The sequence below is a fragment of the Homalodisca vitripennis genome, chromosome 1 (genome assembly GCF_021130785.1).
Source record: "Homalodisca vitripennis isolate AUS2020 chromosome 1, UT_GWSS_2.1, whole genome shotgun sequence".
In the NCBI taxonomy this organism is placed as follows: Eukaryota; Metazoa; Arthropoda; class Insecta; order Hemiptera; family Cicadellidae; genus Homalodisca; species Homalodisca vitripennis.
In genome coordinates, this window is record NC_060207.1 from 132376385 (window position 1) to 132400386 (window position 24002).

At 33.8% G+C, this 24002-nt stretch overlaps 2 protein-coding genes across 3 annotated transcripts in view; one reads left to right on the forward strand and one right to left on the reverse strand.

Moving 5' to 3' along the window:
* Positions 1-2533, reverse strand: part of LOC124371370 (probable cleavage and polyadenylation specificity factor subunit 2) — a 75355-nt gene extending 72822 nt beyond the window's left edge. The window contains exon 1 of the mRNA XM_046829703.1: positions 2203-2533. The gene's annotated coding sequence lies outside the window, so the exon portion shown is untranslated. The remainder of the gene's footprint in view (positions 1-2202) is intronic.
* A 528-nt stretch (positions 2534-3061) lies between these two features.
* The window catches only part of LOC124371379 (meiosis-specific coiled-coil domain-containing protein MEIOC-like), a 44108-nt gene continuing 23167 nt past the window's right edge, over positions 3062-24002 (forward strand). Inside the window, exons 1-4 of one of the 2 annotated variants that reach the window (XM_046829716.1) lie at positions 3062-3242; positions 17961-18041; positions 20599-20708; positions 21553-21661. In XM_046829716.1, coding sequence (XP_046685672.1) covers positions 3177-3242; positions 17961-18041; positions 20599-20708; positions 21553-21661 — 366 coding nt within the window. In that variant the 5' untranslated portion in view covers positions 3062-3176. The remainder of the gene's footprint in view (positions 3243-17960; positions 18042-20598; positions 20709-21552; positions 21662-24002) is intronic. The other variant, XM_046829712.1, reaches the window with a different exon arrangement.

The window sequence follows — 24002 nt, forward strand, 5'->3', positions numbered from 1 at the left end:
GTTTTTTCAATAAAGAGTTTAGTTTTAGTTTGATCATGTTTGTTTTTATTGAATTTTTGTGTTTGGAGAAATGTAGAGGTAAAACACGGAAGTACAACAAAGCGACGCACCAGCTGAACGGGCGGCGAGACTCTGCAATCACGTTATCTACTAGACGTTCGACTTTGACCTCTGTCTGAGGATGGGGAGGGGTTTGCGATAAGACAATTCCTGTTTTATATTGACGAAATATTGTTCTACGCTAATCTAGTAATCAGTAGAAGCAAAATGTCAAATAACGATTCATGTCTGGGTGTGGTCGGTATAATCCCAAAGTACCAATAATAGTGTTTATCAAAGTGTTTTCACTCACTGGTAACTTTTCTCTACAACGTTTACTCATGTTTTTTTACTAATAATACAATAAGTCACACGAAAAACAACCGCTTTCAATCACGCAAACTAATTGAGGTTATAAGTCAGCATACAACAACAATGCAACTGAAGTCGTCTGACAGCTGACATCGACAAATAAACTACGCTCAACGACGACGAAATACGATGCCAATTGGAAGGTTTATTGTTTTTCCATGTAGCCCGTTTCTTCACCGACTACTATACCGAAACTGATGGCATTTGGACATATTATTAGCCAGCTACATTAAATTCTCGAGACGTCCGGTATATCGGACGTTGGGCATTTTAGCTAGACCACGTCTGTCCGATATATCGGACGCCGGGGCTAAAAGAGTTAATCCTGTCAACGATGCCTGCCCGCTGCGAAGTGCTGCGCACTGCTTGCTTTTTTAGAAAAAAAATTAACTCGAGCTTGCAAAAGTCGAATCCCAGATCACGTGACGCCCCTGCTCCTTAACGCAATAATGTCCAAAAGGCATCAATATAATACAATAATATACTTTCCCCCCAGTTCATATGCACCTGTGATAATAATACTTGGCTATAAATGCCCAACCCATGAAAAAAGTCCATTTTCCATGGTCACGCTAATGTAAATAAATACCAAAATCCCATTAGCCTATGTGAAATTTGTGGGAAAGAAACAACTGTGAGAGGAGTACATATGGTCGTCTTCAGTTTTCCTAATTTTGGTTATATATAATAATTTGTTTGATCACTGTAAGTAAATATTAAATTCATATTTTAATTTAAAACGGGTAGGGTCCAATAAGCGGACCTGGTTTTTTATATCGAAGAATATAATCATCGATACCTAATATTCACATATCGAATCATAGACTATCAATCGATATAAAAGTAATAACAATCATATGTTTAAATTAAAATGTGAATTTAATTATAACAAATAATAAATGAACATAACCAAAATCAGGGAAACTCATAACTTTAACTAAATGAAACAGAACGAAAACGTTTTTACTAAAGTTGTGTCCACCATTACCTTCTTTTTTTGCATCTGAAGACGACCATGTTAGCTCCTCTGACAGTTACATTTGTTACCTTTCCACAAATATCACATAATGGATTCTTAGGTACTAACCCAACATCCTGAAGCCATAAAAAAACATATTTTATCGTCTTTTAAAGCAATTTCGTGAAGCTTCCTAAGATTGACGGCCATTTTAATACACAATGTTACGTGAAATTTAAAATATTACCTTGTATTATTTGAAAGTGTTTACAGCTGTTCATATAGATTATTTAAGTTGTTAAAAATAATTCATCAGTATCGATTGATTATACCGATGGTTATGATTAAGTAATATCGTTTGCCAATTTCGATATAAAAAACCGGGTCCGCTTATTGGACCGTACCCTTTAAAACATATGATTGTTATTGAGGACTATATGTACTTTTATATCGATTGATAGTCTAGGATTTGAGATGCGAATCCTAGAATAGTCATTAGGTATCAATGACTATTCTTCGATATAAAAAACCGAGTCCGCTTATCGTACCCTGTGACCCAAGTTTGGCTACAGTATAATAAGAGGCCACCAAAACAGTTTAACATTTAGTCATGTTTTACTGTTTGTAAGAATATACTATGATTCTATTGTTGATAATTAGGAATAAAGGTGGTTTTAGATCATCATTGGTGGTGGTCAATAAATAAACTATATAATCTTGGTTAATTGAGGCACAATTAATGTACAAACCTTCAGCAAATCTAATTGCATATTAATAAGTTAAGATTGGTGAGACTTACTACTAATAATAGTTTATTAAAGATTAAAATATACCTTATATGAGAGTTCATACAAGAAACACTCAGTGTTTTATACAATTGTGAGTGCATAAACCTCAACAGAACACAGTTACGCACAACACTAGATACATACCGCACTACATTAAATCTACCGTTTAAAAAATGAATGGTATAATATAAATATCACTTTCTTTTATAGTTAAATTTCAAAAATTCAATTCTACCACACAATCAAACATCAAATTGTACAAGATCATAAACAAACATAACCCAAAGTCGGTTTTGGTTTATATACAAATCACAAATCACAAATCACAATGTTGTTGAAACTCTTACAGAAGAGAAACAGGCGACAGGTAATATTTTCACCAGGCTTCCGATTTTGTTAACCGGTAAAGTTGATGCACAAGAACCAGAACACAAGAAGACCAAATAAATGTAGTTACTGCAAAACAAACGATTTTTTTTATAGCGACAGTATATATAATTGTACAGTTATTGGAAATACAGAAATGTCGTTTGTTAAAATACTAATACACATAGTATAGTGCAAAAAGTACATTATTCTATACTACAGAAGAACGTGAACTGTTTCATTCGTCTGCATTAAAAATGCATGTCGTTTTTCTTAAATAAAATAATTATTAACTTTCTGGTACTGTTAACTGCTAGCAACAAGTTTTGAAAATACAATAAATAACTTTCGGTCTTGATTATCGTGATGCATGGATTATTAGTAGTTTAGAAACGTTACTCTTTGTTTCCTTTAAAATCGAGAGAAAGGTCAAAAGAGAGTATACCTTTTTACTCTATGATAGCAGACTCTCCAGAGGGAGTATACTGCAGCGCTATGGCTATAGAGAGGGAAGAGAGAGAAGAAAGACACGACACAACTGATCAGTGATCAGAGTCGAGATAGAGAAGAGAGTAGGAAAAGCAATAAGAAGAAAGAGGTAAAGAGGAATTTAAAGTGGGTCTGGCTGGACTGGATTGAATCGGCTCAATCAAATGGCGCTTTCTGAAGTTTATGGTGTAGAAAATTTACTTGGAAGAAACAATATATCTTTTCGGCCGGTAAGTTTAACGTTCTTTTTCTTTTTCATCAATAAAACTCTAAATCACATAGGCGATTCTGCTTGGAATCATCGTTTTGTTCAGATACTGCTAAAGTGACAGATACACAATTGGCATTTGAGGTGGCAGTTCCAGTTGTCAGAAAAATGAAACAATATTTTTTATTGAATTAAGCTATCGGGCTTTTATACAAGAAGGTGCAAGTAGTTTAATTTATAATGCAAATCAATACAATATTTTCGTTTTCTTACTTGACCTCATTAATTGAGATGGCCAAGAGTTCCATATATTTTAATTTAGGTGTGGTTAAAGAAATTGTAACTATCTATTAATAATTGTAAACTTTCAACCAGGCTAATTATGTTACTTTGCATATGATTTAGACTATGTAATCTATAAATAGCCTAGACTAAACATCCCAAGTTATGTTACCCTAGTAGGAGCTAGTCAGCAAATGTCAATGTAGATTAAAAGTAAATTGTTAGGCTATCTTGGTATGAAATCTAAGGCTAAATTAAAAAGGTCGAATGACTATATTTGTAATAAGTTGCAGCCTTTAAGACACCAATTTATAATAATTTAGGTGAAAGTTTTGTATAGTATAGTAAACGGCCATCTCCACAACCAAATCATCAATATTTATGGTTATAAAAACCTAAATGTCAAACCGAATTACATTATGTATTTCAAATTACAAAATAGCCTAGATCAGCTGTTTTTATGTCATAAAAGAGTAATGATTAAATGATAAATAAAAAACTATGTAATCTATGCATATTTGTTAAATAAAACAGGATTGTAATATTTAGGCCCAGCTACTTTTTTATTATTTTGCAGGATAAACATATTTGACAGCTTGTGACACAAGTAACACATTACTTAAATACCATAGGCATACACGTGATTTTACTTTGTTTGAACTTATTTGGAACAGTTTATTCTATTTATTCAATACATTAAAAAGAGCTAATTGGTTAATTTTAATTATTTATAATTAGAATGTTTAACTATTTGAGATATTTCTAATCAATAATTTGGTGCCCTGATTTGATTTTATGTGGTGGCTGCTTACTATACTGCAGCTTATGTTACTTTGATTGTTTTGTCCTCAATGTACTATTTCAATCCGCGATAAGATTTTATGAGCAGTACTAGCCTGGACAGGTGGAATTAACAAAGAAAATTGAATAGGCCATAGGAGATGACCTATAAGCGTGAGTAATTAACATGTTTAAAATTATTGAATTACCCTCTGCCTATGGAGAGAGAGAGAGAGAGAGAGAGTGAGCAAGCTTAATCGAAATCATTAAGATCTGACAGGCGTTATTTTTTACAAGTATTAGCTTACAATCACATGATATTTAAAGTCGTGTTTGGGAGAGTTCTATATTCTAAAGTCTCTCCAGGTCAGGAATTCACCGACTGTGTAGAAGGGCTGCAGCGATAGCCAAGCTTCAGGTGAGGTTTCAGCTTAGGAGGAGGTAACATTTTGAGCTCGACTGGAAAGATGTTGAAGTATCTCGCACTGGTGTAGGATGGTTTCTTCTCGAAAAGTGTTCATCTGTGGGATGGAAGGTTGAAGTTTTTGGCGAATCTGGTGTTGTGGTCATGTACTGGGCGTTTCGAGTGAGCCCCCTTGAGCAAGAAGAGATGATCACCTTGAGGATGTAAGTAGCCAACACTGTCATTATTCCCCATTCAACGAAAGCCCCTCTACAACTAACGCTATGAAATTAGGACAGTAGTAACTTTAGTGACCACAAGAAATATGTCATCTGCTGACACTCATCGCAGCGTTTTGAAGTGTACTGAGACACCATATTGAGTGAAAGTAAAGTTTGGAAATGGGTAGGAGAGGGTCTTTCAATGTTAAATCAACCAATGGTCTGGACCTTGACCTCAGATTTTGATGACTTTTATATGGTAGTTGTACCTACCAAGACTAGTTAAAATACAAACTGTAGTAAAAAGCTCCAGTGATTTGATTGTGATTTTTAGAAACATTGAAGGCTTAAAATACATATGCATATAAATAATTAGCGAAAGGGAATCAACTAACTACAATGAAATCTGAACAGAGTGTCATGTATTAATTAATTGTGATTTGACCAAAAGATATTCCTTCATCTTACGAGATGAGATACAATCTCGTCAACATCTTAAAAATATGTTTCATATCAGATTGTCTGGAACACAGTTGCCTCTTATACTATCCAGAAAAAACGTTTAGAAATCTTAAAGCAGACTATGCCTTTTCCTCTTAAAAAGATCACTTACTATGATGGCAATGCTACTCAGTAGTAGAATAAAGAAATTTCTATAATTATGTTTGCATAAAGCAATGTTTGGGATTGAAGGCAAGTAGCAGTTATTTGCAACATCTCATTTCAGTAAGGATGAATCTCTTGAATATACAGTATGTCAGTTTACCAAGCAGGCTTAAAAGCATGGTAGTAGGCTGCCCCAAAGAAGAAGAACACCAACTGGTTCGGAATATATCACTTCCGATTTTATGACAGTAGTTGTCAAACAATACAGTTTCACGACGAATATAAGACATGTCAGACCATATTGACAAAAGGGTAATTCAACAAATAAAAGAAAGCCCATATTTCTCAATTCAAGTTGATGAAAGCACAGACATTGCTTCACTAGCGATTTTACTTATTACCACTAGGAATATTAATATCAATAATGAGTTTGAAGAACATTTATTGCTTTCTTATGCAATGACTGAACGAAGTGCAGGAGAAGACATATTCAATGTAATTTGTGGTTACTTTTGTGAAAAAGATATAGATTTAGCCAAGTTGTGTGGCATTTGTGCAGATGGAGGAAAATACCTGTCTGGCTGGTAAGTCAGCCTTCATGGGCGTATGCAAGAAATTGCTCTCCATGCAGCATGAAGCCATTGCTGCATCCACAGGCGGAACCTAGCATCCAGAAAGTTGCCAAACTCATTAAAAGAAGTACTTAATGAAGCTGTAAACTTCGTAAAAACAAACTCAAGATTATTTAAAGTTACGATATGTGTAGTATTTACTTTACACTGCTTTTGCATATGGAAGTCAGGTGGCTTTCTCGTGGAAAAGTTCTCACATGATTGTTTGAGCTGAGACATGAATTACAAGTATATTTTTAACAACACCCTTTTCACCTGGCTTCAAAGTTTTATGACATTGACTGGCTTGATAAGCTTGCTTACCTGGCAGACATTTTTTCACAAATAAATTAACTCAACTTGGGACATGTTGAAAAAATGATTTCTGGAAATTGTGTCATGAAAACAATCAGGCTGAGGTTTTTGAAACACTACACTGCTTGCAAACTTGCTGTGAATTCCTGGATATTTTGCTGGTACTGGATTATTACAATGATTCACATAGACTTGTCCTTTTAGCCTGGCCTCTTTGATTTTAGTAGTTGTGCAAAGTCGATACAACCATTTCTCTTCTGCGTACTTCCAATTATCTCTTCCATTTGTAATATCCTACTACTATTATTACTTTAAATAAATGGTTAAACTTAATTTGTATTCTGATTATAGTTAGAAATAACAAATAACTCAGTATGATATAAATGTGAAATTTAATGATGATAAATTAATTGACATACAAGTTTGAATTTTGAAACAAGATGGAGGATACAATAATGGTAAATTTTTAAATACAATTGTTAATTTTTAGGGCAGGGTGGTCGTGCTGGCTTAATGAAATAGAAATATTGGGTATTTTATTTTATAAAAGATATTGTAATTTTGAAAAATAATTGTTGTTAAATTTTAATTATATTAAAATTGAATTATTAGCCAAATCGAATGTTCCTGGGTTTTATGTTCTTCCAATGAATCACTAGTAAACTTAAAAGGAATTTCTCACCCAATGTCTGTCTTCTGCTTCTTTGTACTTCAGTGATAATAAGAATTTAATAAAGTAACCTTTCAAATACTGCTGAATAAATGTAACCAGTTCCTTTATAATAATAATCTTGCTTCACTTCTTTCAGATCCCTCTCTCCTCTTCACCTTTCAAATATCTGCTGAATAAATGTAACCAGTTTCTTTATAATAATAATCTTGCTTCACTTCTTTCAGATCCCTCTCTCCTCTTCACCTTTTAAATATCTGCTCTCTTCACTCTTCAACAATCATCCCTGCACACTGTATCACTGACTTTAGTTCACTTTATAACTTTTGAGTTTTATATGTAATAAGGTGAATTTTGATTAATTTTGATATATTTAATTTTGTATTTATTATTGTTTGTATTAAAATTTGAGACAATTTATAAATAATTATTCATTAATTATTATTACTAATAAAGTTCTAAATTAAATTAGGCCTAAGTATTGAAATGGATGTGAGATGGGTGTATGAAATGAGTCATTACACATTATACACAAGGCAAGTGCTAAATTTAATAGAATAACACGCTTACAATAACAACAAATTAAATAACCAATCGTTACTTAATTCCACAATTGGAATCTACTAAAAGACTGCAATTGAACAAGTCTAGTTTTTGTTAAATGGCAGGAGTCAACTCTAACCACAGCTGGTATATCATTTCCAGCTAACTCAGGTCGTTTCAATAAAACTCAAGAATTGACTTACACCCTTTTTAATACAAGCCACAAACTTTTGCTATTTATTGTGCTCTTACAGTTGTATTTAGAAACACCATTTTAACAAAAAATAATAATTTATCATCTACCATAATAAATCCACATCTAAATCAATTATAAAAAACTTTACTTGCGCCCTTTTAACAAAAGTGAATTCATATAGTTTTATTGGGTCCAGAAAGAAAAAAATTATATTTACAGAGAAAAGCACAAAGTGGTGAGTTTTTTACCCAATTTCGTTTTTAAGCAACATAATGAGGTAATCATAATAAAATTCACTCTCATGCAAATTAATGTGTTTTATCGTCACATGAAGATAATGCAAGAATTTCCTGAGACTGAAATGCTAACCAATGTATCAGATGCAATGGTTAAAAAATACTCCTTTGAATATCCATATACTGTCTCTATCGATGGAAGGGAGAAATGGATTAAAAAGGAGGCCTACCCTACAAAAGGAGTCCTGAAGTTTTACACAGATGGTTCACGCCTTAACTCTAGGGCAGAATACGGAATATACAGACCAGAAGTTAACATGGCAGTGCCCCTAGGAAAACATGCCACAGTCTTCCAAGCAGAATTCATGGCAATAGACTCATGCTCGTCATACAAATGAGGGCAAAAGGAGTAAAATACTTGATACTATCTGATAGTCAGGCTGCATTAAAGGCACCTGTTCGTTTGACTTGAAAGCAGCCTGGGAATGTAAGAATGCTCTAGCTGAGCTGGCTACGAATAACAGAGTAACACTCGGTTGGGTGCCGGGCCGTGAGTGCATTCATGGAAATGAAAAAGCAGACATCCTTGCCAAAAAAGGAGCGGAGTCCATAATGGTGGGGCCTGAGCCAGGCTACGGGATAGCTTTCTTATACAGCAAAGCTCTTTTAAAAGATTGGGAAAAGAGAATAAGGAACATTAACTGGAGCAGACCCTCAGGATTAAGACTATCCAAAATGTTTATCTCTCCTTACACTAAAGGGTGGACAGCTCTCCTAGATCAGAGTAAGGAGGATATAAGATTGATATTAGGGATGTTGACAGGACATAGCCCCCTAAGAAAACATCTTATGAGGGTGAGCCTTAGCCAGACTGACAAATGTAGACTCTGTGGAGAAGAGGAGGAATCAGCAGAGCATATTTGGTTAAACTGTCCTGCTGTCTCAAAAATTCGGAATAGATTCCTGGGAGCATATCTCTTCAGCCCCAAGGATATCAGAAATCAGGAGCCCTCAAATCTGATAGGCTTCTGTAAAAGCCTTGAAATTTAACTAAGGGAGGTGCAAAGGTCCTTTTAGGACTAAGCCCAAGGACAAACCATCCTTTTCCCTCAGGACAAAATAATGGGTTTTATCTACCTTTGGTATGAGCAAAGCTACTTTGTAGTAAAATATCAAAAAACTGTTTTTGTTAAGAATGCTACATTTTTTGAACAAACATAACCAGCTTTCAATAGACCAATTTGGTTTCAGAAAGATAAAAATCAACCATTGACACTATAGTGAATCTTGTCTATATAGCTGTAGAGGAAATAATTGAAGGTCATAATCACACATTCAGTGTGTTTCTTGATTTTTCTAAAGCATTTGATTGTATTGACCACAAACCACTGCTTGTCAAATTAGAATCCCACATTTTGCTGCTTTTATGGATTAGTCTAAACCATGGAACTCATCGTCCAAATTTCAAAACTTACGTCACTGAGTTATGGAGTTGTCCAAGGATCAATACCCAGTCCATTTATTTTCCTGATATATGTTAATGATATATATATGAATCATTACTATAGCTTGGAAAGCTTGTGCAGCACGTAGATAACACGACTCTGTTTTTGAGGAAGCTCAAAACAAAATTTGGAATTACAGGTCTTTGTTGATCTTAACAATTGTTTCCAACAATTCAGTAGCCTCAATCTTCAAATAAACTCATAAAAATTAAATCTCCTGAACTTTTCAATGCGCTCTATAGATATTGAAAGTGATTCCACAGTTATGGTCGCAGATACATTATTGGAGGAAGTCTATTCTTTAAAGTTCCTTGGATTACACCTTGATTGAGGGTTGACATAGAAAAATCACATTGGCTATGTTTATACCAAATTATCCTCAAGAGTTAAAGTCTTTGGCAAAATATTGGTTGAGTTGGGTGCTGATTACGGCTTAATTTATCCCTACCTTTCATATGGAATCATCTTGAGGGCAGCCTGTTCAAACAACCATTTTATGAGAGTTTTTAAATTACAAAAAAAAGTAATTCTCATTATCGTTTATTTGAACATAAAGAGACTCATGCCGGAAAGTATTTAAAAATTGGAAATCATTGGCCTTGACATATCTCTACATCTTAGAAACAACCTTATATTGTTTGTCTAAATGTGCCTTAACCAGAGGATGAGACATACATGAATATGAGACAAGAGGCAGAGACAACTACCATTCGGAAATGCACCGAACAGTAGGTTTATGAACATTTGCCTTAACAGGCAGTGTTCATTTTAGAAACAGATTGCCAAACTCAATTAAAGATTTCAAAACCAAGGTGTTAAAAACTCTTATCTAACTCTGCCTGGCGTGAAACGCTTTTTACAGTGTTTATGAGTTTCTGTTCTGACATTTAACTGGGAGACAACACTATGAGGAAACTGAATCCAGTGCTGGAAGTGGGTGTAATTGGCATGGAATGAATGTGAAAAAACAACTTCTCTGTCTGAAGATCAGTCTCTAAAGTTTTCACCAATAATGAACAACTAAAACTGTAACCTAAGAAAGCTAAACCACAACAGTAATAAAAGTACTAAAACACTATAAAATACATTTTTTTCCAAAAATACTATTGGATTTGTAACTCAAAATATAAAACACAGCACTTGTTTACAGTTTCAAAACAACAACATGGCTGTCGTATTATGTTCACGTCAACTGTCCTTTGAGAACGATGTTCGATGTTGTACGATAATTGAAGTAAGAACAATAAACTACTAACGGTACTATACTTAATACTCTGTCAGAACATATTAAAAAAAATAATTTTTATGAACTTAATTAAATGCCTAAAATTTATATAAATAACTGTACATGTTAACTTTAGCGACAAATATCCGTTGTTACCAAATCACACCTTTGGCAACGAAAATTCTTTTCATGTCAGCTGTAGGGTTAATAATTGATGTTTGCTATGAAATCTATATTGTTGACTGCAATTGAACAGTTTAATTTAATAAATTTAAGTGATATAAACACTGTAAAAGTCAAGTTTTTACTTCAAAATAAATAAAAAAGAAAAACTATTCTATTATAACAACAGCATATGACAAAACTTTACACAATTTGTATTTCCGAAATCAGGAAGTTCTGTCCGGAAGGCAGCGATGGTTAGTAACACAGCTGACTGTCCGCCCTCGCCTGTTCTGCTAACTGGTAGACGACGTCTCAAGACGCGCAAACCTCACACTTCCAATTTTTACGAGTTGCCTTCTTCCCTTGTTCACAAGTTAAACACTTCAGGTGGTAAAGTTCTCCACACTCAGTTCATTTAACACCCTCTCTGTTAATTACAAAGTCCAGCTTACACTTTGAATATTTGTCCACCATCGAACTTATATATATAAAAAACACACTTATTTTATAAAACCAAGTAGTGTTAATTATTATTAATACAAAGAATAAAATTTGAAATGGGTTGTTTATGAATAAGTAAAACTCAAAAAGTTGGCATGACATAAACACGGAACGGCATGCTGGAAACGACAAAACACATTAACCCTTCCCACGCGGAATTTATCTTTCAATTTTGACTCATAACGCGTAATTAACTTTAAAATTATTTTCTAGATTTTACCAACTCTAATTTTTTTTTTAGTTAGTGGTGGCTATTAGGAATAAAAAAATAATACAGTATCACAAAATAATCAGACCCCTATATTTTTTTACAAATTTTCAAAATGTACATAAAATTGAAAAAACAACCTTTTTACTTGAATTTCTAAAAATATTTTCAACAAATAAAGTAATAACAACAAAATAAAAAGATAATATAATGCTAAATACAACAGAAACACGAACAGTAAATAAGGAAATATGGCAAAACAGCGTTAAACACTAAAATATGCTGTGCCGGGATATATCCGTTTACTGCGTAATGGTTCACCGCAGACTGAGGCAAAATCACGCCACGAGGGACAAAGCCACGCCCTCCCACCACTGCGAGGCACCAATGAGGTTCAAACTGTAACATCTGATTTTCGGAACAAGTATTCAACACTCCCTTGAACTCTAGCGGATTCCACGGCAACTACAATTTATTAAATAACACAAAATAGACTTTGAAGGATATATCCGTTTACCGCGTTTTGGTCAAAATTAAACCTAACGGATATATCCGTTTGCGCGTGGGAAGGGTTAATTGATAACAGCACGGAGTTCATAACAAGGCCGAAATAAAAATGACAACATTCAAATGTGAATTTTACCGTTGTTCTTACCTTCACATGTTTTCTTTGGGCATGATTATAATACAGCCAAAAATCTGCTTCAAATAACACCATTCCTCATAGCACATTAAAAGATTTTCCATTTTTCTGTCTTCTGAAAAGGTATCTTAAAGGGTTATTACCAAATTGATTTCGTTAAAAATTTAGAAAAACTATTTTAAAAATGTATTGCAAGGCTAGCTACTTGACTTTAATAAATGTCAAATGAAGGAGATTGGGAATCAACATGTAGCAACATGAACACTGCACTAGACAATTTCCTAAAGTTAACATGGTGAGTGTATTTTGTCATGGTGACTAGAGACCACTCCCAGTCACATTTGAATCGCTGTTGCTGAACACCAAATGTGATCCACTTCATACTAAGTTAACGTGGCTGGTGTCAAGGTTTTACGGTTTAAAGCACGTCAAAAATTGTGATTACAATTTAAATCTTTATATATTTTGGTTTTGTTATGTGACTCTCCTTTAGTTCTGACTCTCTCTTAGCATATTTTGTTGACAACTGTTAAACTGGTAGAACCATTAATACACATCCGCACTTGAATGAAGAAACAGAGCTTGATTATGTTTGGTTGAAACTTAACCAATCACTGATCAGTCTTTGTTAAGGTTAGCATTGAAATAACTTCAACAAAAAGATAGTCAGAGTACCAAAAACTTAGCAGCCTGTGATAATAAAGCCATATTGATCACTGATTGGTCGTATTGATCGATTAAGTTTCAGCCAGTCACGATAAAATGTATTACTGGTTCTGCAGTTTTTTTCTAACAATTGTTGACTGAAGATGGATCTTCACAGCAAGGCCAAAATATTTCAAGATTTGAATTATGATAGCAATTTTTCAATGTGGTTTGAACCGTGAAAACTTTGATTCATTTACTTTACAGCATTGGTAATGCCGCGACAAATACGTGTAACTTAAACATGACACTATTCAATGTTCTTTTTGTATAATCTTATATCTGAGTAGAAAACCCCATTCACCACTACACATGTCCCTCCCTACCAGCACCCTTCCCCCAATCACCAGAAAAACATTTCAACTTAGTTGTCTTGTAACAGTTTGCTCAGACTCTTTACATTTTTTATAATCCTTAAATTCTTAACCCTTAGCGAGCCACAAATAAGTAACCAAAACTACTCCTAAGAGCCATACACCTTAAAAATAAAAAAATTCCCACATACCAAAACCAATTTTTTTTATAATTCTTAACACATAACAGGTAAAAAAACGATAAAATATATTTTTTCACTCTTTATTGTTAGTTTACAGCCAAAAAATGGTAAAATCATAATTTCACTGAAAAATTTAATTTTGACATTCTCTGTGTTCATATATAAAATTAACAATAGTTGAACACAATAATTGTAAATTTTTACAAAAAAACAAGAATATAGTAATTTTTATTTAGAGAAAATATAAAGAATATAGTAAAAATGTATATATACAAATTAAATAAAAGCAATGAAACTAAAAAAAAAAACTTGACAATAAAGCCCTACATCACGATAATAATACATAAACTACACTGTACATTGCTTAACACGTTAGATGCCAAGCCTAAATATTCTGTTTTTAGCGTTAGAGTGCCAAAATTATCCGTGGCTAAAACTAGGAACTATTCATGTTTTTTCTGTTAGTTGGTCACTTACCATTGTGATTTGATAATTTTTTTTGTATATATAACGTTTTTTACATCGTCGGTCATTCCTGGCCGACACGATCATTTACAGTTACATAGTACACTATAAAATATGCCGTCGGTCGTACATGACCGACACAATATTAGGTGTGGGATATTACGTTTTTTGTGGTTGGTAGTGCAGAATAGGCTCACTGGATTGTACTGCAGCTGTAGTCAGCTGTGTATTACATCACTCTCGGACGACACCTCACTGTACTTTCGCGCCTTTTCCTCATCAACCTGCTATTGTTTTGAAGCTTTAGCCTAGAAAGTGGAAGTGCGTTCGTAAAATGGGCGATCCTTTGCGACAATCGGAAATTGACAGAATAATTGACCTTCCCTCATCTCAAGGTGATTTATTTGCGGGATTAAGTGAAGATGAAAGTGTTGAGGACCATGGACTATAGTGTGGTTGACGACACGATTCAGACCCTGACTTTCAACCAAGTGATGGCTCGGACGAAGCTGCTGAAAATGAGTTTATGGTTGCAAACGAAGACACAGACGCCGATGTTGATAATACCATAACGACAGTTAACAGTACTCCTGACGAAGGTGACAATTGGCATAGTTTTGAAGGTAAACAGCAGATCTTTTAGTTTAACTCTAGGCCTACATTCAAATTTATTACCACTAATGATTCAAAACCGATCGACCTTCTTTGAACAGTGTCTTAATGCCGATGTCATTGATCTGATGGTCACAGAAACAAATCGGAATGCTACGATGTAATTTTTCTAAATTACGATTGAGCCGTAAAGAGTAGGCTTAAAGATTGGCGAGACACCAATCCAGAAGAAATGAAAAAGTTTATAGGCCTACTTTTGTACATGGGCCTAGTAACACTTCCCCGAATAAGTGATTATTGGTCCACAAATGCTTTATACAGCTTCTCAGGTGCCTCAAAAGTAATGAGCCGAAATAGATTCCAATTAATTTTACGCTTTTGGCACTTCAATGATAACAACAATCTGCAAAGAGAATGGGCGTATCGGCAAAATAAAACCCTTGCTTTCTATTATAAATGGTATGTTTTTTAACCTAAAAAAAGAAGCCGAACAAGACCTTGTCATCGATGAGACAATGATACCATTCCGTGGTAGGTTACTTTTCCCGCCAGTACATACCTCTGGCGCAAAGCTCATAAGTACGGTATTAAAATATTTAAACTTTGTGACAAAACTGGCTATACTTATGGTATAAAAGTTTATATGGGGAAAGGTACCGTTGCTGCAACAGACAACTCAGTAGCTACCTCTGTAGTAATGGAGCTCATGGCAAACCATTTTGAACAGTGGCCACAACCTATATGTTGACAATTATTATACCTCTGTTCAACTAGCAAACTCTTTGTTATCGAGACAAACTCATCTTTGTGGAATCTTAAGACGAAACCGAAAGGGCATTCCAAAAGACTTGACAAAAGAAAAAATCCAGAAAGGAGAAATGATTTGTTTAGAAAATGATGAAGGGGTCCTTATAACTAAGTGGCAGGATAAAACGAGAAGTTTTAATGTTGTCAACTGTGTGCACAAACCGGAATATGTAGAAATTCCATCCAAAAACCCAGACAAGCCGTCTGTACTAAAGCCACTTGTTGTCACAGCCTACAATAAGGCTAAAGTAGGCATAGATCTTCTGATCAGATGTCTTCATACAGCACCGCTGTGAGAAAGACTATGAGATTGGTACCACAAAGTAGGTGAAGAACTCGTTCTTGGTACTTCTGTGGTTAACAGCTGGTTGGCATACAATACATTTTTGAAAACAAAAAAAACCTCCCAATGCTAAAAAAGAAGCACTTAATTTTCGATTACAAAATTCAAAGAACAGCTAGCTTGCTCCTTAATGTGTTTGCAGGAAACGCCACGCATTCCTGAAGTATCAAGGACTGGGCATCACTATCTAACATCATCTGCTATGGTTGGAGAAGGTGCAAAAAAACACAGAGTTAGGAAAAGTTTGCAAAATGTGTTATCAAAAACTGTCCGAACAGAGAGGCCCGCAGTGTAGCAAGAAATATGACAAAAGTCACTACATTTTGTAGCGTGTGTCCTGACAAACCATTTTTATGTGAAACATGTTTCAAGGACATTCACAAATGAAAAAATTTACTAATGTAATACAGAAATGACATTAAAATTAGATCATTCATTTGTGGTAAGTTAACAAAAACCTTATGTCACAAAGTGTTAATTATATTTGTAATTTAGGTATAAGGAAGTCAACTTTACAAGAAGCTATAAGAAAGCTTGTAGTAATGTTCTGAATTATGTATGAATATTTTATTCCTGACAGTATAATTCTAAATAATACTGTACATTATGATATTCATGTAAGTAACCTTCTCGGTTACAGATTAATAATTAATTAACACTTTTTGTGTGGTAATAATAAAACGTATATTTTATTACAGCATAATACGTATATTATTTTACAAACAACATCTTTAAATCTTAAAAAACAAGAAAAGCACCATACAAATTGCTGATTTCCTTTAAATTTTATAATGCAACACAGGGTAATAGTAATTTGCTATAATCACTACTATTTTTTTACAATAAAATAAAAAAATTATGTTACACCAAAATTACAAAAACATCTGTCGGTCATCTTTGGCCGACGAGATGCTAAAGAAATACTCTATCTTTCGAGCCATATAACAGCACTTTATTGTAGCGTATCTGAACTGAAACAGTGTTCTGTAAATAGCCAATGTCATTCTAGGTCACGTAGTTTTGATAATTTCCGCTAGAGTGTAGTGCATTATACAGGACGGGCATAATGGTTGTCTGTTGCGTAGCAAACGCTGTCGGTCAGGTATGGCCGACAGTTATCTGTACAAACATCATAGGCGTCGGTCAACTCTGACCGACTTGGCATTTAAAGTGTTAAAAATATTGATTAACATCAAAATTGAAAAGATAAATATGCGGATCGAAAATGGAAAGGCGAATAAACATCTAACCTCACGGAGGCTACAGGCAGACTGAGCGCGCGTCAGTAGACGTCGTTGACTCTGCGGGAGACTATGAACATCCGGCCGCCCGCTATTTTGTCGATCGATCAAGAGCCGTGACCTTCAAAATAGACACGAACGGTTGTCCCTTGTTTAAATAAATCTTGTTTAACAGTTTTTACTAAGTTTGGGCATGACGTCTAGTAACGTCATTGGCTCGGAAAGGGTTAATTGCATTAATTATACGTATTGAGTGATCCTTGATAGTGGTGTTGGTTTTTTTGTTTGGTTTCTAATAATACCAATAGGCCCTGTATTTACTATGTTTAATAGAATTAGAACAAAGACTCGGAAACTGAATAAAACACAAATATAAATGCATATAGGTCATGTACATTTGGAAACATTGGAACGCTGTAGTATGAGACACCCATTAGAGCATTATTGATATCAAATGTAAAATATGTATCAAATGTTTTATTGCCTTAGCATACAGCAGTTTGAAAGATCTAGTGATATTTTTGAAGCTGTACAACATGCAAGACTTCAGTATGGCAGCACTTCAGTTTAATATACTTTTGAAACACAGTATTTTAATCTTGAAAATTTTGCAAATGTTAAAAGTGAAAACTTAACAATTCACTTATATACTGTGATGAACCTCTTTCTAAGAGGTTTTCTCACTAAAAAAACTTTTATTTGGGGGGATCGGAACCCCTGAGTCTAACGATTACCTAGGCAGAATAACACTACCACAACAAGACATCTAATTTTCTATTGCTATTTAATTCATTACTAACCAGGTAAAACCTAGTGTAGCCATTTGGACACAGTACTATGTTCAGTCCTCATGCAGAGAGTTCATCTCTCACTTTACTATCTGGGTTGTGACTGGTTTACATTTATTTTTAGACAATTGTAAAATGCATTTAAATTATACATGTTCTGTATTTATTGGCAGGCTGACAATGAACAAGAAAGACAAACAATGGACAGTTACTCACCATGGTCCTACCAGTTCCCACACATGGACATCTTTCAGGTATGTTATTTTCAAGGACAGTGTCTCTCTGTATTAGTCAATTGACCATGCAACTGGCGTTAGTTATCCCAGTTTATAAAGTGTTTTTTTATTTTTTATTTAAAAATGGAATTCACTGTTTTTACAGGTTAGGAAAATCTTAAAATGTGGTCTAAACCATCTTAGTGCCAACATATTGAATCCCATGGTTCTTTGCATAGTACCAATGTCCAAAAAATCGGATATGGAAGTATAACAACATGGTTTCTGTTCACGAAACAGACTGTCACCAGTAGAAAGTACAGATTAGCCTCTCAATTTTAGGTCATAAATGACATTATGCCTGAATTGTTAGTAGATGTGGGAGTGTAACAATGTGGTTTCTAAAAAACATAAATATTCAGTTCTTGGACATGAATGAATGACATAATTCCTAAACTGTTAGGAGATGTGGGGATGTAACAACGTGGTGTTCTGTTCATGATATAGATTGTCACAGGAAGAAAGTACAAATTAGCATCTCAGTTTTTGGCCATGAATAAATGTCTAATCTGCTAAGAGACTGAGCCTGTAACAATATGGCTCTGTTATCAGAACTGCCAATCTCGTTAATAAATAACGTTTTTATTCAGTAAGCATTCTTCAAAGTTACAGACTGATTTACAAGACAAATGTTGTCATAGCATACAGATAAATAATCATCATTCAAATCTAAAACTAAATAAAATTATATAAAATCTTGTTGACATGATTTTTAAAGGAATGGTAACTAAGGCTCTTCAAAGCAAGGGGCAAAGCATTGTATATTTCCAGTCCAAAGTATCTAAAAGCTTTCTTGATGATTTCTAGACGAGCCCATGGCAAATGAAGTAAGCCATCCTGTCGAGTACTGCGAGTGTTGATTTCATGCCTGAAAATAAGCTTTTACCTGAGCTATTCAGGCTTGTCAGTATGAATAACTTTGTAAATAAGTTTAATAGTTTGCAAGTTACAGCAATCTTTAATAGAAAACACCTTAGAACTTAATCTAAATTCACTGATGTGATCAAATTTTTTGAGATTGTAGACAAATCTCTAGAGCTCTGTTTTGCAATATAGTGAGAACTATTAAATTTTGCTGAGTAAACCAATGAGCGAAAGATGAAAGAGCATAGTACACAGTAGGAAAAATTGTTGAGCGGACAATTTCCAACTAAGCAGACACGGGCAGTATTTTTACACATCTATATAACATCTTCAACTTGATCACGACGCCTTTACATATAGATATTACATGACTTGTAAAATCAAGATTGGACTCCAAAGTGACTCCAAGAATTTTTAGAGAACTGTCCATAACCATAGGTTTGCCATCCAAAGTGATGAACTGATTAATGTAATTATAACGTGATTGACAATTCAAAGATGACCCGTTCACCTACAAAACAGAACATTTCTCCGAGTTAAGCAGAAACCCATGATCGTCCGACTATGACTTCAACCTCTCCAGGTCCGAATTGATGTTTCGCACAGCCTCAGCTCTCCCTGGTGGGTTGTAAGACAACAACAGTTGTGAATCATCTGCGTAAGAGTGAAGAGAACAGAACTTTAATTGATCTTTTAAATCTGCAGTGTATGCAAGAAAAGGTATTGGCCCCAGGCAACTACCCTGTGGGACACCAATGGATCTGGGTAGCACGGAAGACAGCCGATCACTTACCTTGAACTGAATTGTCATAAAAATGATAAAATCTAAGCTTTGCCAACAATAACTCGAAGTTATAGAATCGAAAGCTTGCGAAAAGTCCAAAGCAGTAACCAAGGTCTGAAACCCCTTATCCTTTGCAGAAAGCAGATTATCAGTAACATTGAGAAGCGCGGAGCAGGTGCTAAATCCCCGCCTAAAACCAGATTGTGCTTCAGGCAGTAACTCCTCAGATCCCAAGTAGCTGACCATTTGTTCTGACACAACCCTCTCTAGTATTTTAGGAATGACCGGAAGGATGGATATTGGTCGAAACTGAGAACTTGAAGTAGGATTGTTAGTCTTTGGAAGAGGAATCACTACGCTCTGCTTCCATAAGGAAGAAAACCTTCCAGTATTCAGGGGCACATTGATTAGATGCGTGATTTCCTCTCACCATAACAATGGATATTCCATCTATACCAAAAGCAATACTGTAAGGTTACTCATAAGCTCTTTTACCTTTTGCTCAGACACAGACTCAAAGGCGAAAGGAGAATTGATACATGCATGCCTATTTTTGTTGAAGAAACTAAGTTTATCCATGCTTTTGTTCTCTCCTTAGCCAATAATGGAAACAGTTTCACCACATGAGGATGGCACAAAACAGTTTCTTAGCCTTCAGTAATGAAACATCTTTTATCTAAAATACTACCAGGCACTACATGAGCAGGGTATAATCATACATTATCTAATATTTAATGAGCTAAAATTTGTTTAAGTTTATTAGTTTTAGTTAATTTTAAAATGTTCTATTTAAATATTGCACTTTAAATTGTACATAGAACGAATCAAAAAAAATTATTATACATGGAAAAATATGTGGTTTATTAACTATGTGGTTTCTGTTAACAGAATGGACAGTCACATGCAGAAAGCACAGAAACAGCATCTCAGTCCTCAGTCATGAATGATTTGGTATCTAAACTGCTAGAAGATGATTGCTGTGTACAGAGTAATAACATGTAAGTTAACATTATATGTACCATCAATCATAAACACTGTTCATAGTTAATTTCAGTTTTTTTTTTTAATTTTGCATGTTCCTATATTCATGAGCTAATTAAAATATCTTTTAATTACAAATAGTTCTCATTTTGATTTACATATGTTTTTAAAGATTTTTTTATTCGTACCCGAAATCTGATATCTAAGATTAATAATAATGACAAGATCATCACAATAAGGATATTTTATCGATCTTAAACCTCTCTTACCTAAATATCTTGTGCACTTCATCCCCAGCTAATAAAGAGCAAATGTGTATTTGATTTTAATGTAATTTTTCATAGTAGTGGATAACATCTTTTTGCGAACTATTGAGAGCTTCATCTAAAATTAAATATAATATCGCCAAAAACCAATTCCATGACATAATTAATACTTTTATGAATTCTGTAAATATTAAAATTATTTAAAATTCAGATTTCGTACTTTAATTCAATAAAAATAGCTTCTTCTAGATCAGATTTATTAAACTTCGTATTAAATATTCCTTAGTCTTAAATCACATCCAAGTAATGTTTGTGCGAAAACATTAATTATTTGAAGGTTTTAAGCTCTCTTCCCTTTACACATACAAGGGGAAGAAATAAGATAAAATTATATTAAAAATTCTAATTTAGTCTGAAGAATGTCCTTCAGAGTTTTTGGTCTATTTTCATTATTGAAAATATTAATAAGAAGGGGTGATTTTGTTATTCTATTCTTGTATAACTCTGTGATTGAAGTTAGCAATGAAAGTGGTGAATGAATTTTTTGAAAACGGAAGGAACTTTTTTTAAAGACATTTCTGTTATAATATTATAGATCCCGACCCATCAATGGAGATAGCTTCTCTTCCATGAACAACATTGGTAGCTGGGTCCCTCCACCCACCAACAAGCCCCCTCCTCCTCTGCCGCAGTCGTCTTCGTTTGTGAGTACTATACTACTGTTACATTGTTTTCAGAACTGCATATAGGAATAGATGACAAATGAATTTAAATAAAACAAATTTATTGGATAATATTATTTAATTTTCTGATGACAATGTCTGTGATTAAAGATAATTAAAATAAAATTGTTCTCAAGAAAATAAAATAATAAATGGCTTGGCATGCCTTGTTAGAAAGAAATACTATGTAATAATGAATTAAATGTGCTGGATTGTTAAAAATGCCATTACTAATCAATTTAAATTTGTATAAAAAGTCCTACTTATGTTCAGGGCCAAATTATTTAAATAGATATTTTTTATACAGTAAATACGTTCTTTCAAATCTTTATCCATAGTATCAGAAACCACATGCAAGTATTCATACAGTTCCAGACTGTGTTATAAAAAATAAACTGGGCTCTAAAGGAATTAGTGGGTGTCTTTAAAAGTCCCATCTCTTCCTATTAACTTTCTTATGAACAGAGATAAGGTGATTTATTTTGGGCATGTTTATATGACCAACTAAATTTGTTTATGTAAGAACATTTTTTACTCCTCCCCCAAATGGGGCATTTTGGAAGTAATTTAAATGTTTTAAATGAGAACCCGTAGTAAGTGGCATTTCATTTTAAAGGTATTATAAAAAAGAAGAATGGCACAAACTAGAGCTTGCTAATTTTACTCTATCAAATTTGGTGGCTAATTAAAGTTTGAATTGTGTTATAAAACCCCCACAATTTAACATTTAAAGTTATTGTAAGGAAGATAAAAGATTCACTCACTAGTTGTTTTGAGAACTTACTACTCCAAATCGTAAAACAAGTTATTACAAACATCAACAATCATAGCATTTATTAGGTTTTGTTTTGTCTGACTATATCCTGTAGGAAGTCCTGGGAATACTAATGGCTGGTTTTGCCAAGTTATCTCTAACCCTTTAAAATGGTTAGAATGGCCCATAAGGAGTATGGACGTCATATGATGTCTTCTTTTGATAGACTAATATGAGTAATCCTGGATGAAATCCAAAAAATTACCAAAAGGAGTAAAAAATTATAATCTTTAAAATCTCTGAAAAAATGTTTATTTACATTTGAAAGCTTAATAAAAAAGGACTACGTGTTCTACAAGTCAATATTTCAGTACTTTTTCAAAATCAAATGCCTTATTTCCTCACTATGGCAGACTTAATCAATATTGCCATTTGGACAACAGTAACAAACTAGATGGTTACTCAACAAATATGTCACTCTAAATATGGCCACAGTATGCAGTATACAAGGAATGGCAATTATAATGTGGCGGCATATTTTGACAGCAAAGCGATGCGCACGCGATGCGACCTTGATTCAGTGGCTTCTACAAGGTGGCTACTGCGATCTGGTGGTAAAATCAGATTACAAGTGAATGCAATCACAAACATGGAATATGTTGCTGATAGATGGAACCACTTTACAGACAAATCTACTTAAAGGCAATCAGTAATAGCATCGCATTTACAATAATACAAAAATACAGATGGTAAACGTCATATGACATCCGTTCTCCTTTGGGCCACTATAAGAATATACGTCATATGACGTCCTTACTCATTATGTAGAGTTTACACGCACCCCTTAACACTTTGAGTGCTGGCCCTAAATGACATGTAACTCTGTAGAATGCTGGGCGTTTTTGGTGGTTTTTAAAAATTTATTTAAAAAAAAGTATTTAAGGTATGAGAAAAATACTTACATACCTTAATTCAGCTTACTTTCGTCTTTCTTTTAACGTGAGATTTTTTGTGGTTTTTTTAAAAACTACACATAAAAAATGTTTTTTAAAAACATATATATTTGGAAAAAAAAATTATTTTTTGAGACAGTTTTTTTATCTAATTTACTAAACTAAGCATACATACAATTATTTACAATGACCCATTTACAAATATAAACTGTCCTTTGAATAATACAAATCATGTTTTTATGTTTTGTAGTTTTTTAACAAAAAACTATGCCGTCATATTGATGCGTCGGCATCACTTTCGCTGTCAGCACTGTTTTCAGCATCTGTAACATAATAATATTCTATGTAAAATATGAATATATTTTTTATTCATAAGAATAAAATATTAGTTGTATAAAGTTAATTTATTATAATACAAATTATAGTTTGATTCACGAAAACAATAACATAACCAAACTTTTAGACTGATGTTTATATGATAAATAGACTTACTTATTCTTACCTGAAGTATGTGTCTAATCTTCTTCTATTAAAACAGGATCAATGTCAGAATCGTCAAAAATACTATCTACTCTAATAAAATTATCTTTATCTAATACATCACTGATCGCGACGT